The sequence below is a fragment of the Acomys minous genome (genome assembly GCF_964271855.1).
Source record: "Acomys minous genome assembly, chromosome: 12".
Taxonomy (NCBI): Eukaryota; Metazoa; Chordata; class Mammalia; order Rodentia; family Muridae; genus Acomys; species Acomys minous.
Genome location: NC_140493.1, coordinates 87,680,773 through 87,697,203, shown reverse-complemented (window position 1 = coordinate 87,697,203; position 16,431 = coordinate 87,680,773). Strand labels below are relative to the sequence as shown.

General features: G+C 50.4%; 1 protein-coding gene across 2 annotated transcripts in view; it reads right to left on the bottom strand.

The window, feature by feature from the left end:
• The window catches only part of FAM117A (family with sequence similarity 117 member A), a 46,679-nt gene that overhangs the window by 8,941 nt on the left and 21,307 nt on the right, over positions 1–16,431 (bottom strand). Inside the window, exons 2-3 of one of the 2 annotated variants that reach the window (XM_084749921.1) lie at positions 9,386–9,555; positions 1,778–1,873 (exon numbers count right to left, since the gene is read on the bottom strand). In XM_084749921.1, coding sequence (XP_084606047.1) covers positions 1,778–1,873; positions 9,386–9,555 — 266 coding nt within the window. The remainder of the gene's footprint in view (positions 1–1,777; positions 1,874–9,385; positions 9,556–16,431) is intronic. The other variant, XM_084749922.1, reaches the window with a different exon arrangement.

Here is a 16,431-nt window from a genome sequence, read left to right as displayed (position 1 = left end):
CACCAAAAATCCCCAAGCCAAACAAATAAGTATACGATTCTGATCACGCTTGTAATTCTGGGACGTCAAACCCTGAGCAGGATGCAGAGCTCTATGACTGAGGGAACCTGATGGAATTTAGAAAGTACATCCGCTGCCCACTGCCATAACAATGGTGACGACAAGCAAGAAGAAATAGGCTTTTTTTTTTTGGTTTGGTTTTGGTTTTGGTTTTTCAAGACAAGGTTTCTCTGTGTAACCTTGGCTGTCCCAGAACTCATTCTGTAGACCAGGCTAACATCAGATCGGCCTGCTTCTGCCTCCCAAGGGCTGGGATTAAAAGTGTGCTCCACTACCACCTGGCTAAGAAACCGGTTTTTTAAATTATTGTTTTAGATGTACTTAGTTTTACCTGCATACATGTGTGCCTAGTGGTATCTGTGGAAGTCAAAAGAGGGCATCGAATCTCCCAGAACTGGAGATACTGATGGTTGTGTGCCACCACGTGGATGCTGGGAACAGCACCTCAGAAAGAGCACCAAGTACTCTTAACCTCTGAGCCCCTAGAAAATGCTTTGAAATTACAGTGCTGGGGCCTGAACCCAGGGCCTCACCCATGCTAAGCCCACGCTCTACCACTGGGCTGCATCTCCCAAACCAAGGGTGTGCTTTTAGACTTGCCACTGGGATCAACCAGACCCTGACAACCATGACTCCCCACCCTTCCTGCACAGAGTTTGTTTACTCTGCCACGTGAGGCTTTTAGAACTTTTTATATATCTGCATGGCTTTGAGCTTGCAGTCAGATCGCTTCCCATTTTCTCAGTGCTCTAAGCATCAAGGAGGGCAGAAATGGCTTCCCTCCATAAACGGGTCAGGGATGAGTCCTGGTAAGTTGACCTTTACTTTGGAGCTGCCACATGGCATGTCAGAAAAAGCTGGTTAAGAAGCCCTGAAATTCTAGCCCATGGCTCTCGCTCCTCACTCTCGATGCTTCCAGCCCTCCAGGGACAGAGGGAGGGCCAAGACAAAGTATTTAGGATTATTTTTCTCTTCTTTTAAAATAAAACTAGGTGGGGGTGGGGTGGGCTGAAGAGATGGCTCAGAGGTTAAGAGCACTGGCTGCTTCCAAAGGTCCTGAGTTCAATTCCCAGCAACCACATGGGAGGTCACAATCATCTTTATGAGATCTGGTATCCTCTTCTGACTTGTAGGTGTACATGCAGGCAGAACACTGTATACATAATAAACACATCTTTTAAAAAAGGAAAAAGAAAAAGAAAAAGAAGCCGGGTGGTGATGGTGCATGCCTTTAATCCCAGCACTCGGGAGGCAGAGGCAGGCGGATCGCTGTGAATTCGAGGCCAGCCTGGTCTACAAAGCGAGTCCAGGACAGCCAAGGCTAACACAGAGAGACCCTGTCTTGAAAAACCAAAAAAAGAAAAATGAAAAAATAAAAAAAGGAAAAAGAAATAAAACTAGGTGGATGGTTAAGTAGTAGATGAGGGAGGGGCTGCTGATCCCCAGGGCCTTGTTCCCTGTCTTCCTTTAGCCGCTGACTCACTTAGCAGAGTCTAGTCTCTGAGTAACTAAGCCAAGGACTCCCCCAACCCGGATGCTGCAATCCTCAGCAGCCACTGGCTGAGGTTTCTCTAACAAGAAGGTCTGAGGCCCTACAGCCAAGCCACAGCTAAAGAGGCATTCCCTCAGAAGGAGGCTGGCAGGAGGCAGGGGACTGGAAGTGTCGCTGTTGTCACCCAGTGCCAGGAGATGGAGGGTGTAGGGGGAGGGCACTTACCTCCTTTCGGTGGTCTGTGCTCCCCCATGATGCTGAGCGCTTGTGCATGCAGAAGGTGGCCCGCTCACTTTCTGGCTCTTGCCAAGAGAGGGGTGTCTGTAGAAAGACGTGCAGTAAGATAGGCAGCTCTGCAGGCAGGAAGCAGCCAGGCAGTTTCCTGGATAGAGATGGTGGCCTGTGAAGCCTTCTCACATCTGTTCAGCAACCTCAGGGACACACCCAGCCCGCTTTATTCTTCCAGGCAGGAATGCCACCTGCATGGCCTCATCCCAATTTTTACTCTCCAGGAAACCCTCCCCAAGGCCCAACAGTATTGACCTCGTCTTGCTTTTATCTTATCTTACTTTTGTATTGTGTGTTTTAGACAGGGGTGGAACACGGGGCCTTGCAAACGCGAGGCACATGTTCTACCACTGAGCTCCATCAGCCCCTGCTTACCACCTCCACCCATGTGTTATAGTCCCAGGCAGTCTGGGTGTACTCCAATGGTGAGGCCAAGGACTGTCCCTCTCCCAATCAGCTTCAGAAGAGCCCTGAATCCTTTATTCCCTCCCCCATGTGCCCACCAAGGCCAAGTGCCTGGAAGCCCATGGAAAACAAGCCATTGGACAGGATCCCGAAGAGGAAACAGGAGAAAGGTCTCCCTCCACGGGTGCCTCGGACAAAGCAGGGGACAAATGGGTAACCCTGTGCCTCAAGCTTCTTTTGTCACACAGAGGGGAGTGTCGAGGACTCCAAAGTCCTCCAGAATAAGCAGGGGAAAGACAGTTTCAGAAAATGGAGCCAGAACTCTGATCCTTGGCCCCTTGGCCTGCTCACGCCTCCTCCCCACGGGCCTTCCTTGCTCCCCACGGGGAAGGGCTTTCCATTTGCTGCCTTCCCCCCTCTGCTGCACGAAGACCGGGGGTCCAAGATGGTGGCGGAGGAGTCCCCTCTAAAAGAGGAAGCCATTGGCCCAAGCATGAAGCTCAAGAGACCCAGATCCCTCCCCATCCCCAACATCCTACTTTCCATCCCAAGGGAGGGGCCGAGGGGCTATGCTCCAGTGGGGCCAGCTCCTCTCCGACTACTGTGCACAAGCTGCCAAAAACACAGGGCCTGGGAACCAGCGCCTCTAAGAGATCTGCTGACCTCCCCCGAGAGGCTGCTGCACACAGAGAGGGGGAGGATCAGGGGAAAACAAGACTCCTCACCACACAGCAGCTGCTGAGAGGAGCTCACAGGGCAGTCCGAGCCAGGGCTGTGCAAGCAGACTGCCTAGTGCGACAGCTGCAGCACGCAGACAAGCCACCGCAGACTGGGCTGCTGGCTCTTCCTGTCTGCAGCTGCCCATGAGCAGGACCTTTACCAGGCTGTGTAATATAGCCAGGGTAAGTCGACTGGCACCACCAGGAGCACATCCTCAGGTTGACTCCCATCACCCTCCCTTTATGAAAAGTGCAGCCAGGAACGTAGGCATGTACCCCAAAACCCTCGGCTGATGCTAGCTCTTAAAGTCCCTGGAAACCAAATGCCCATGTCTTGCTAAGCCATGATCTCAGATCTTAGAAGAGCTATTTGGGTGGGCGTATGCACGCGCACACACACACACACATACACACACACACACACACACACATACACACTGTCCTCCTTTCCTGCTATGCCTAAGCCAAGCTCGCTGATCACCAATGCTGCTAGTATAGTTGAGTCCCAAACACCCATCTTACCTCTGGTAAAGGAGCAAAGACCACAGACAAAAGAGGGCAGAAACTAAGAGGAGAATGTTCACCCCTCACCTCTGAGAAGATACTGTGCTCACAAGAGGGTGGCGAAGGAGAAGAAACACAGCCTGGGTCAGGTTGTAACTGGCTACCAAAGCCTCTTCAATCACTCAAACTACTTTCTTCTAGGAGATGTGACGGCGTGAGAGGGAAGTGTGGACTGGCACACAGGAGTGAAGATGGGAAAACTGTAGCGGTGCCTATCATCTCTCCTAACCCATTTCCGACCTCTCTCTCTCCTCAGCAACACCTTCCTACCGACTACTGCCAGCTCTGTGTAGAGATAATGTTAAAGGCATCGCTGTATCTCAGCATCTACAGCCTGCCCAGGGGGAGGACCACCCTGTCCCTCAACCCAGGCAAACTCATCTCTCTCTCCTTTTCTTTACCTCACCCACTGGTCTTCTCTAAGCCTCTTCCTGCTTAAGACAGTGTGACTTATAGCCATTCCCAGCCTTGCCAGAGTGTCCTTGTAAGAGAGAGGCTGAAGGAACCGGTACTTGCCCAGGATAAAGCAATGTGACCAGTAAAGCGGAGGCTAGAGCAAGGTGCTATAAGCTAAGAGAAGCCAACTGGAAGGCAGAAGAGGCAAGCAGCAGGAAGATTCTCCCAAGAGCACTGTATCCTGAACAGGGTGCCAGGCAATCTCAGCACTAGGGAAGCTGAGGCTGTAGGATGACAGTTTTCAAGGCTAACCTGGGTTCCATAGTAAGGACCCTACCACAAAAAGTAAAACAGAGGCGGCTCTGAGAGAACACGCATTTGCTGCCTTAAGTCATGAAGCCTGAGGTGACTGTTAAAGCAGCTCTAGGAACCTAACACCGCAGGGCTGTCTGACTTCCAAGCTGCTTACAGGCGGGGTGAGCACTGTCAAGCCTGGCAGGTGCAACGTTCTGGCCTTCTGCCCCTCTGGCTGCAGCGGGTAGGTCATGTGGGGGGAACTGTGGCCCACGTTGCTCTGGATCCTCCTCCATCCTGAGCCTCACCCTAGTCATGCTCTCCTTCGGGAACGGTAAAGTCACAGCCCAGACCCCTGCCTCAGCGAGGTCACCAGGACAGGGTCAGGCCACGCTGTGGGGCAGCAGGGTGAGTGGTCACTCCAGATGCCCCTTTGTCTAGAAGAAGAGTCTGGGCATAGGGGACCAAAAAGGCACGCCCTGGAATGGACTTGCTCCACATCCTGGCTAAGGGAGCATCCTAGGGAGGGGGTAAGGTTACTTGCTAACGATGAGGCGGGTGGCCAGCCCTGCAGCTGCTCAGACTGTACAAAACCAGACATGCATGGGTTAGAGTACAAATGCCTTGCTGGGGATTTTAAGATTCCAGAGCAACATGTGGAAGGATAGATGGGCAATGCCGTGGAAGACAGCCTCCCAGGGAGCTAACAGAGCAGCACAAGGAAGGAGGGTGGAACCCTTCTCACTGGACTGTCTTTCTTGGCCTCTAACCCAGATAAGTTTCTACCTGGAGGTCATGACCTGGAGGGAAGGGTCTGGGCCCTCAAAGTCTCCAGTGACCTTGGCTCCTGAGCATGCTGCAGTTACAGAGCGGGGCTGGGCGCTGGGCATGTTACTCACTGGACCTGTTGTTAGAAGTATAGGGCAGCATGGGACCTGGCTGGGGAGAGACGGTTGGACAGAAGCTTCATGATGAGCTCAGAAGGCAGCTGGTCCCTCAGGACCCTGGCCAAACACAAAAGCTCCAGGGTGGCCCACTGGCCAGCACTAGAACTCTGGCTGCAGCTGGCCAAAGCTACCATTTCTAGCTCAACGGTGACTAGACGACCCTCAGATTTTCCGTCATGGCACCATTTCCAAGTGTACTGAACCACTGGTCCTGGTCGCTAGTTTGGAAAACAGGCTCTGTGCCCAAGCCCTCACACCCACAAAGAAAAACAGTTCCTAAAGGCTTGTGACGGTCACACCAAATTATGTGCCGCCAGTGAGCACTGAGGTACTAGCTCAGGGAAAGGGAGGACCCTAGCCATGATGCAGGGAAAAGACAGAAAGGAAGTCCTCTCCAACCAGTAGGCTGCCTCCACCTCTGAACTCTGGGATGCTCCTTGATGGTGTCTGTTAAGGAATTAAACTATCCCCTCCCCCCACCAAAAACAAAAAACAAAAAACAGGTAACCAGCAAGGCAGGGGGAGGGGGGCACATGGAGGAGGGATCACAGAGGCTTCCCTATCTTACCAACTAATGAAGCAGAAATGGGGATGGACTGAAATAGAGTGTGGGTGGAGCCTGGCAGGGCAGGTACCCAAGGTCCCTAATGTGGGCAGGATGCCACCAGCTGGGGAACTTTGCTCCAACAGTCATCCCAGCTGTGGTAAGCCCACTTCCTCCCTCCAGAAGAGTACAAGGCTCACATGCTTTGCACAGTAGGAAGGGAGAGAGGTGACCATAGCCATCGGCATGTGCTGCCATCACTGGCCCTGGCTTGGGCCCAGACAGTAGGAGAGGCCAACCCAAAGCACTTGGTGGCCAGCCCTGGGTTACCAAATGGCCTGGGGGAAGGGTGGGCCACAGAGGAGAAAGCATACTCAAATGAACCCAGGCAATTCTGAAAAGCTCCTCTCAGACACAGGGCTTCCCACAGAAGATAGAGATGCCACAGGGGTGGGGCTGGAAGAGTGACTTCCCGGTCCTTCCTGGCCCTGTTTTCACAGAGCCAATGCTGGGGACACCTCTTCACACCTTGCACATTGGTCCTCCTGGCTCAAAGCATGCCCGCCTGGATCTCTAGCTTGGGAGTAGAGCGTCTGGCTAGCCTGTGCAGGCCCTGGGTTCCATCCCCAACACTGCAAAAGATACGGACAACTAAACAGCACTTCCACGGTACCCCTCCCCAGTCGCCAAAGTCACACATACTCCTTCCTCCTTCCTAGAATAGCTGTTTCCCCAAATAAGACCTTCCCATATTCCATTTGTGCCTCTTGCCTCACAGATGTGAGGAACCTAGCTCCTATGTCAATGTATGTCTGCCTGAGGACTGGCTTTGTACTTGACTGAAAGCACAGAACATGGCCAGGAGAAGGATCCTGACCTTGCTGACAGCATTGCCATAGACCTGAGTACTGGGAGCTTCTCCTTATCTTCCGCCACATGCATAGAGAGAGAGAGGCCTGGAGTACACAGGACACCCAGCTCTCTAGGGGCAGGTGTTCTGTGTCTGGGGCCTGGCTCTGACACTGGCTTGGAATGAGCAAGGCCCTGGTCCCTCCAGGAGGTTTCTGAGAAAGAGCCACTTCCCTGGGAGTGTCAGGAATGATACGGTCTCCAACACAGGGACCAGTTAGGCTGGACAGAGCAGACCATGAAACGCTCCATTGCTGTGGCCAGGAGGAAAAGGGCACAAGTGAGGGGCAGAGTAGGACTAACTGCCTTGCTCAACGCAACTGGAAAAGCTCTGGCATCCATCCATCCACTCCAGATGGCTGAAAAGCCTTTTTTTAATTTTAATTTTAATTTGGCTGTCCTGGACTCCCTTTGTAAACCAGGCTGGTCTCAAACTCACAGTGATCTGCCTGCCTCTGCCTCTGCTTCCCAAGTGCTGGGATTAAAGATGTGTGCCACCACACCCAACTGGCTGAAAAACTTTTAAAGAGCTCTGGCTGCAGCTCATTAACACTTCTGCCCTGTGTGCCTGAGGCCTTGGGCTCTATCTCAAGCATCACAAAGTAACCTACCAACCACATACATACATGCATATATACACACAGAGACACACACACATGCACACTCTTTCAAAGACCTTAACAGATCTAGCTTCTCCCTTCCCTATTCCCTTTTCCACATTCTCTGAAAATGTCTTCTTTAGCCATCCTTTTTGGGTGATCCCTCGCTATTCAGAAAGGAGGCACAAGGTCTTCTAGGGAAATGGCAGTTGAGCCTAAGGCTTTCACAGTGTAATGCCAGTGCTAAGAAAAGTAGCTTGTGCCAGGCCAGGGGCCTCAAGGAGAAATTTGAGTGGGGCCCAAACCTAGGAGCAGAAAATTCCCTGAAGAGCAGGACTGGAAGACGGGCAGAGTGCCTGCTTGGGGCTGGATGCTTACACTGATCAGAACTCTCCCACCTCTCGCCTGTAGCCACAATATTGACAGGTTGCTAAGAGTTCCTCGAGGGCTGGAGCCCATCCCGGGGTAGAGGAAAGCTGGAGGGTTGGGCCTTGCCAGACCCATGGAGGCACATCGCTGACCTCTGTCTTACTGTGGCAAGAAGCCCAGGCTTGTTATATAAAAGATCTGGCCTGCAGCTGGAGCCCAAACAAAAACATGCCGCTGAGAACCCAGGCCACTCCACTTGGCCAGAGGACATCTGAGGCGAGTCCTGCCTAAGGGTGACAAGGAGAAAGCTACATGAGGAGTGGGATGGTCACTGGGCAGAAGGTTGGCAAACAGGAAGTAAGAGAGGTGAGGAGGGTAAGTGGGCTGCACAGCTGCCTGATGTCTAACAAAGCAAGAGGCACCTGAGTCCACTTGCTTGAAGCAACCTCAAGCCCCACTCCTACAGGAAGCCCTCCTTGCTTAAGGACGTTATCTGGCCTGGTCCATAAAGGAGCGTGCATTCCCAGGCCCACGAGGGAAGGATAAAGGGAGAACAGTTGCTGGGCTCCCACGGGGATGGCCCGTCCGCTTCCATTTCCCTTCTACCTGCGCATCTAGAGAGGACTACTGATGACTCGTTACTGTTTTAAACTTGTGCCAGTTCTTTTTGGGGGCATTTCTGGGAGAATCTTGCTCCTTCCAGACTTTGCCAGACATTGGCCCCATGACATCCTTTGGCTGTCTGCTCATGGGCCTTCAGGGAAATGGAAACCAGGCTCAAAGAAACCAAATCTTGTTCCCACTTGGGGAGGAGCGGGCATTCAAACATTCATTAGTAACATTTGAAAGTGGATCTCATAAGAAGAAAGAAACCAATGGGATGTACTGAGGAGGCAGAGTGAGTTTGCATGGGGCACGGGGTCCGTCTCACTCCGTCCACTCCTGTTACCCAGAATGGGGGGCGGGGCTGAGCCCAGGCTGAGCCGAGCCGGGTGTTCTTTCCTGCATTTTCACCTGTCAAGAAACAACTCAACTGTTTTGAAGCTGAGCAGGACTCAGTTCACGCTGCCCCCAAAGGAAGCCTCACTTTCACCAACTCAAGCGCTAAGAAGACAGAAGTCCTAGGTCAGACTAAGAAGTACCTTTGGGTAATTTCCAGATGACATGACTAACTGCCCAGGCTAACATTGTGTTATCCAAAAGATGGACACATGGACTGGACGGTCGTGGCGATCCCTCCTGAGGGTAGGTCTCTTCATAAAAACACAGAAGGCAAGAAAGCTGGGCTGTGCAGGGCTCCGACTGGTGTCCTGGAGCCCTAGCCTGGCTGCTGGCAAGGTGTAGCCCTTCACAGGAATGCCCTACTCCTACGGTTCCGATGGGGTCGACCCTGGCTCAGCGCCTCTTTGACCACTTCCTCGGCTGCCTGGGGAATGCAAAACTGGACTGGGTGTTGGCTTCAGTTTAACTTTGGAAAGACAAATCTCATTTTAAAAAGCCCAAACTCCAACGCCAGCCGCGGAGTCCCCGCATGGAAACTCCCCCAAGAGCCAAACTGGAAACCCCAGCTTGCCGTCTCCCTTCCATCGGGCAGGTGGAATGCAAACTCATTTTCACCTATGTTTACAGAACGAAAACAAAAACAAAGAACCCTGGTAAACAGTAGAAGAGGAAAAGCTTCTGGGTACAACCAGAACCCAGGACAAGTCATTTCAGTGACAGAACTCAAGAGTGATGGACCAGGAGCCTCCTGCCCTCCCACCCCTCCTCATCCCATTAGCAGACAGCAGTGGCATTACCTGGGTGGCCTTGTCATTGGTACAGCAGGTGAAGGACCCATCGGCATCTCGTGGCCACTGGCCCAGAAGATAGGAACTGAGGATGGTGTCCAGGGAGAATGTACGTCGGACCTGGGGTGGCTGAGGCCTACACACTGACTTTTCTGGAGCCACCGAACACGGGACACTGGCTGAAAGAGAGCACAGCCCGCAACGCCTTGACATCAGCATGGAGCGAGGAGTCATGGCAACCAGCCTCCTCTCTTCCGGGACCCCTCACCTGCCTGCTGGAAGAATTCACAGCAGCAAAAGCACATCCTGTCTGACCAGCCTTCCTGATGTCCCTCTGTCGCTAGGGACAATTTTCCCCATTTCACACTGGAATCAGAGGTTACTTTATGCACTTCCTTTTTTCCTGCTCTAGGGGACCCTGAGCCCAGAACTCCCCCAGTCTCCACCCTGAGACTCCTCCAAGGAACTTTGTTTCCTAGTCTTAGAGAGAACTCCATGCTCATAAACCAAGCTTTCTTCCCTCCTTTTTATTTTCTGTTCTCCTTCCCGCCTCCTGCATCCATTTTGGAGCTTCCACACTGTACAAACTTGGCTCAATTCATTCAAAAAATTTTTTTCTTCTTTTCTTGTGGTGCTGGGGGGGTTAGACCCAGAGCCTTATATGGGCTAAGCAAGTGTCCTACCACAGAATGGGAAATAACAACTCTACTTTTCTCTCTCTCTTTTTTTTTTTTTTGATGGGCTCTTGCTACATTGCCCAGGATGGCCTTAAATTGGCTATGTAGCCCAGGCCTACCCTGAACTTGCAATCCTTCTGCCCGACTCCTAAACAGCTGGGATTATAGGTGTGCACCACCATGAGAGACTCTCACTATATCCTTCAGCCCAGGCAGTCCCAGCAGGACACGGGGACTGGCGTGGAAAGAACCACAGGACCCCAAGAAGAGGAGTCCAGGATAGGAAAAATCTCCGAGTTCTTCGCACGTCTTTCCCAAGCCTTTTATCTGAATGGCAAACGCAAACCCAAGGAAGGGGGCAATTATAAATGCATTCAGTTTATTTTACATTGGTTAAAGATTCCTGGGAGAAATTAAAAGTTGGAACTCTTTTTAAAACGTTAAGGGTTCTGGGATCATCCGGAAGTTTCAGTGGTCTGGGTTGACCCTGTTTTCCATGGCCATGTTCAAAAACACTCCACTATCTGCCCATCTATAAGGGCTCTCCTTTAAACAGAACAAAACACTCTCACGTCTGTAGTAATCCCTTGGTAACTTATGTGTATATTCAGTACAGCAGAAAGAACTGGGAACTGTAGATATAAATAGACTTGAAGAGGTTTATATTAAAAAGACAAAAAGATTGGCAGTTCCTCAAAAAATTAAACAGAGAATTCCCTTACAGTCTAGAAATTCCACCTCTAGGTATAGACCCCACCGACACCCCAGAAAAACAAAACAAAACAAAAAAAGCACAGATTTGAGAAGTTATTTGTACACCTATGATCACAGTAGCATCAGTTGTAATAGGCCCAAATTAGAGGGGACCTGATGGTGCAAGGTGAAATAAGACAGACACAGACAAATGGGTAAATGTCGCATGGGTCCACTTCATGAGACATCTGGAGCGGGCAGACCCGTGGGGACATGAGGGAGAGTAGAGGTAACCCCGGGCACAGAAGGAAGGGGGATGGGCGCTTATGCTAACAGAGACTGCCTGGGATTATTAAAAAAATTCTAGAAACAATATGGTGATGGCTACACTATAAATGTACATGTGCCACTGAACTGCGATTTAAGATGCTTAAGATGGTAATTTGTTGTTGTTGCTGTTGTTTTGTTTTGAAGACAGGGTTTCTCTGTGTAGCCTTGGCTGTCCTGAAACGCTCTCTATAGACCAGGCTGGCCCAGAATTCACAGAGATCCGCTTGTCTCTGCCTCCCAAGTGCTGGATTAAAGTCGCGGGCCACCTGCCCGGAGGTAAATTTTATGTTAAACCACAGTTTTTTAAAAAAAGATACCAACAATGTCATATTCTTCAAATTAATTATTTACATATATTTTGACTGGTTTCTAATCAATATAAATTATATTTTGCCTTGTTCCAGACATTACAAAATCCCAATCAAAGTATCAATGATCTACATTTCCTTTTTTGTTTGTTTGTTTGTTTTTGTTTTGTTTTGTTTTTTGCTTTTTCCAGGACAGGATTTTCTGTGTAACAGTCCTGGCTGTCCTAGATTTAGCTTTGTAGACCAGGCTGGCCTCGAACTCACAGAAATCCGCCTGCCCCTGCTTCCCCAAGTGCTGGGATTATAGGTGTGTGCACCATGCCTGGCTATACATACATTTTAAACTTTAAAAAAATGGGCTGGGCATTGTGGCACACACCTTTAATCCTAGGGCTTGGACGGCAAAGTCAGACAGAACTCTGAGTTGGAGGTCAGCCTTTGTCTATAGTAAGTTCCAGGACAGCCTATACAGAGAAACTCTATCTCAAAAATAAACAATCAAACAAATAAAAAGATATAAAATGGAAGCACATCATAATACTCTTTGGCTGTGTTTCCACCTCCTTTCTGAGTCACTATATGCTGACTACAGCATACTTTTGCAAGGAAGTTGTTCTTATTACTTCAAACAGTACCTCACCACAGTAACCAGGCATATCCTGAATTTTTTGTTTTGTTTTTGAGACATGGTTTCTTTGTGTAGCCCTAGCTGTCCTAGAACTTGATTTGTAGACCAGGCTGGCCTCAAACTCAAGAAATCCACCTGCCTCTGCCTCCTGAGTCCTGAGATTAAAGGCGTGCGCCACCACTATCTGGCTTTTTCAGCTGGTCTCTTTATATGGCCTAATCAGGCCTTCGACTTGCACTCCTCCTTCCCACACCTCCCGAGGGTTAAGATTAGAAGCGTGTACCACCATGCCTGGCAATACATTAGTTTAAATGATCATAAAATCTCTACACTACAAGTCTCCAAAGGCCCTCTCAAAGCTGGAAGTCAGGGACCAGCAAGATGACTCAGAAGGAAAAGGCACCCGAGGCAAGCCTAAAGACCTAAGTGTGATGGCCACTCCTGTCCTCTGACCTCCACCCTCATGCCTTAGCCAGGATACGTGAGCTCTCAGACACACACACAAAGTAAAAAAAAAAAAAAAAGCCAGGTTCATCCATCAAAGGCCCCGTGCTCTGGCCCACTCTCCTCTACATCCCAGGCATGGAACACTGTACCATTTCCCACCACTGACCAGGCCTTCTTTCCTCTGTCTGGTGTTGAAACCTGAGCCATTTGCTAGGCCAGCCTAACTGCCTCCACCTCCTCCCTGGCCTGCAGAGGCTGGGAATCCCCTGCAGGGAGTGTCTGGGAGTGTTTTGGGTTTGTTCGGTATACTTTGTTCTTTTCCTGTACTTACTGTCCTCTCTCTTGGGTTGCAGGTATCTGTGACTCCTGCGAGGTCCGGCTCTGATTTACCTTTGTAGCCCCCAGTGTGCACCGTGTCCACAGCATAGAGCTGGCAGTTGGCAAGAACCCAAGTACTTGAATAAAATTGAAAAATCTATAGTAGAAAGATAAAGCTTCTGTAATTGCACCACTGGCTCTGTGCAGATCCATGCCAGCCACTCACCTGCCACTTATCTGTCTGTCCCTGTCTAAGGCTGGGATGGGGGGTGGGGAATGGGGGGAGGGAAGCTCTTCTTTTACCTGTTACTGCAGTAAGTTAGTGACAGGCCCACTAGTTCAAGCCCCAGGTTTACCTTCTAAACAAGCAATTCAATCACTCATTATTCTGGGCTGGGCTTAAGATGGAAAGGTGGTAGGCCGGGCGTGGTGGCGCACGCCTTTAATCCCAGCACTCGGGAGGCAGAGGCAGGCGGATCGCTGTGAGTTCGAGGCCAGCCTGGTCTACAAAGCGAGTCTAGGACAGCCAAGGCTACACAGAGAAACCTTGTCTCAAAAAAACCAAAAAAAAAAAAAAAAAAAAAAAAAAAAAAAAAAGATGGAAAGGTGGTAATTCAACTATCTCTGTGGCTTCTGGTCTACTATGGAAACCAGCTCAGACACTGAAATGCTGTCCTATAGGCCTCCTTTAAGATGGTCCCTAGGAGCCCAGAGAGAAGGCAGGGTTTCTAGAAAGCACCACCTTTGCAATATTACACGGCAGACAGAGAGGCAGGTGAGAAAATGACAGGCAGGTAGGCTAGGATGTCATAATCCTGGAGGCTGCTTCTTCATGTTGAAGGACAGACTGTGACTCTGAGGCAGAAAGGTCATTCAGGGTCATCTGTCCCATCCTCCCATAGAAGACTCTCCAGAGACCCTGGAAGAGCTTGTGCTTGGGTGAGACTTTTTTCGGTCTTGCCCCAGTACTATAAAGTACTCTGGTTTGTGGTCACCCTTTCCTCTCCTGTCAGCCCTGGAAAAAGGGACAAGGAGACTGAAGAAAGTCAAAGCACAGAGAGGCAGTGTCTGATGACACCCCGCATCTCAAGAAGGTGGCTGTACCGGGTTCCTAAACCAAGCCCCTTTTCTACCTTGCTCTGAGGCTGCAGGATACCTTTTAGTTCCTCTAAAAGGTTGCCTCTAAAGGACTGCCCTTTTAGTTCCTCTCAGGGGCAGATATATATGAAGTAAGGGCAGAGCTGATTTTACATCTCCTGTAAATCGTATTTGTTTTCATTTGTCTCTTGTGAAGCCTAGCCTTTGAAGCCTATATCAGAGGAATCTATCACCTAGCAACAACTGTCACCACATTGGTTTTACACCAGTTCCCGTCGCCGCTTCTAACCACCCTAATCAGTGAACTATTTAGCTGGGGTCCAATTTCAAGAACAGTGGAGCGGTACTTCACTCACAGTGCTGACAGACAGGGTCTAGGAAATACTCAAAACCCTCCAGTCCATCTGAGAATCAAACATTATTCTACTTGGTACTACATTTTCCCCCAACTGCCTCTCATCAAAAGTCTTCACAAAGAAGCCGGGCGTGGTGGGGCACGGCTGTAATCCCAACACTCGGGAGGCAGAGGCAGGTGGATCTCTGTGAGTTCGAGGCTAACCTGGACTACAAATCAAGTCCAGGACAGCCAAGGCTACACAGAGAAACCCTGTCTCAAAACAAAAAATAAACAACAACTTCACAAAGGCTTGTGTGACTTGTTCCTCCATATATACATAAAAATAACAAACAGCAAAAAGGAAATTTCTAAAGGAAAAAAAAAGATAGAAAGGGAGGGATGAGAGAATGAAGAAAAGCAAGTGTCCATGTGGAGGGCTGCCCTGCCCCCCTGCAGGGAGATGGACCTGGCTAAACCCACCTGGCTTTCCCCGCCCCCTCAGATGAGATCACAGCTGGGCCCTAGCCTTATCTCCACTGCGGCCACATCCCAGCACACACAGGCTGCTGGCTCAGCTCCTAGCTAGCCGCAAGGTAGAATTACCTCCCGTCTTAGAGCCCTTAGCAAGGTTCCACGGCCCCTCCCAAGTCCCCAAATTCTTGGCATGTCCCAGCCCCTTTGAGGAGACTGAAATGCCACGTTTCTTTCATGCCTAGGAAATACAGGAGAGGGCATTTTTAAAAAGATTAGATTTTTGACTAGGAAAAAAAAAATTTTTTTTTTGAAACCTACTGGTTATTTCATAAACCTCCCCCGAAATGGTTTGGCAAGCGCCTGCTGTTTTAGGCACCAAAACTGAGTATGAGCTAAATCAAGGCATCAATTTCCCCTAAAGACAAACAGAAAGCCAAAATCAGATACCGATGTGATTCTGTGCCATCCTTAAACGGGCTGCAGACTGGTGGGCACAGAGTGGTCCCCTGATACCTCAGAGGGGCTACACAGACAGCATAGGTCAGACAGCCATATCCTCACTGTAGTGTGACTACAGCCAACACTACTGCCTTCACCTTGGTGGACCTGCATTCCCTAGGCCAGCGGAGCCCAGTGTGACCCACCTTACTGCCTAGGGATGCTGAAGAGAAAAGAAATGCAAATCTGCTTCTGTCCCTTGGGAAGATTCAGGGGAGGAGGTGGAGAAAGAGGAGACTACCCTGAAGCCTGTTCTGAGTAAGTTCTAGCCACAGCACCCTGAGGCCCGTGCTTTCCTAACTGAAGGTGCATTGCAGGCCTGGGATTGGACCTAGGGCCTCACATATACGAGGCGAGCACTGTACCTGAGCTAAAGCTGCCGCCACAGTCTCTTCACTCTTTACTTTAGGACAGGGTCTCACTAACTTGCACAGGTATCCTTGAATTTAATCTTTAGCCTAGGAAAGCCTTGAATTTACATTCCTTCTGCCCCACACCCCCTGCATCCTCCCACCCCTCAGCGCCCCCCACTCCCCACCCCAACTCCTAAGCAGTTGTGATCACAGGCCTGTCCTACCAGGCCTGGCAAGGTACTTGTCTTGACTGTGACAGTCCTTTCCTTTCCTGGGGACAGTCTATTGCAGTCCTGGATACTGTCAGAGATAAGCAGTACAGCAGGGGTATCAAACAGCTTGTAGCTGGGCAGGAGGCCATGCCTGCAATGCCAGTACACGGGAGGCAGAGGCCTTAGGAACACGAGTTCCGGGCCAGCCTTGGCTATACGATGACCCCTTGTCTCAGGCAAAGAAAAAGTCAATAAAGCTTCTTAAGAGGCTTGGAGCAACGGCAGCTGTGGATGGGCGCTTAGGTCCCACAGCTTGAAAGCATCTCCTCAGCAGTCTCACGAGTGAGGGTAGCAGTTGTGGGGGCTTGTGGGCATACCGGAAAGACCTGGGGAGTGGGCTCTGCCCTGCACTTGCGTGATTACAGCTAAAGTATAGGAAGTGCCGAGAAGTTACAACGGCTGCTTGTGGCTGGAAGATGAACTGGTTTCATTTCTGGAAAGTGCCTCCTCTCTCAGATTTGGGAACCTTGGGAGAGGAATAGAACAATCAGCTCCTGTATCAGAGAAGACAAGCTGGTATCACGACAGGCAGTGACAAAGCAGCCGGCACTGGGGCATGGGCCGGGCGTCTGCAGAAGGGTGGAGTGTCCTGTTTACAGCACCATGGGGTATTATCGGCCCA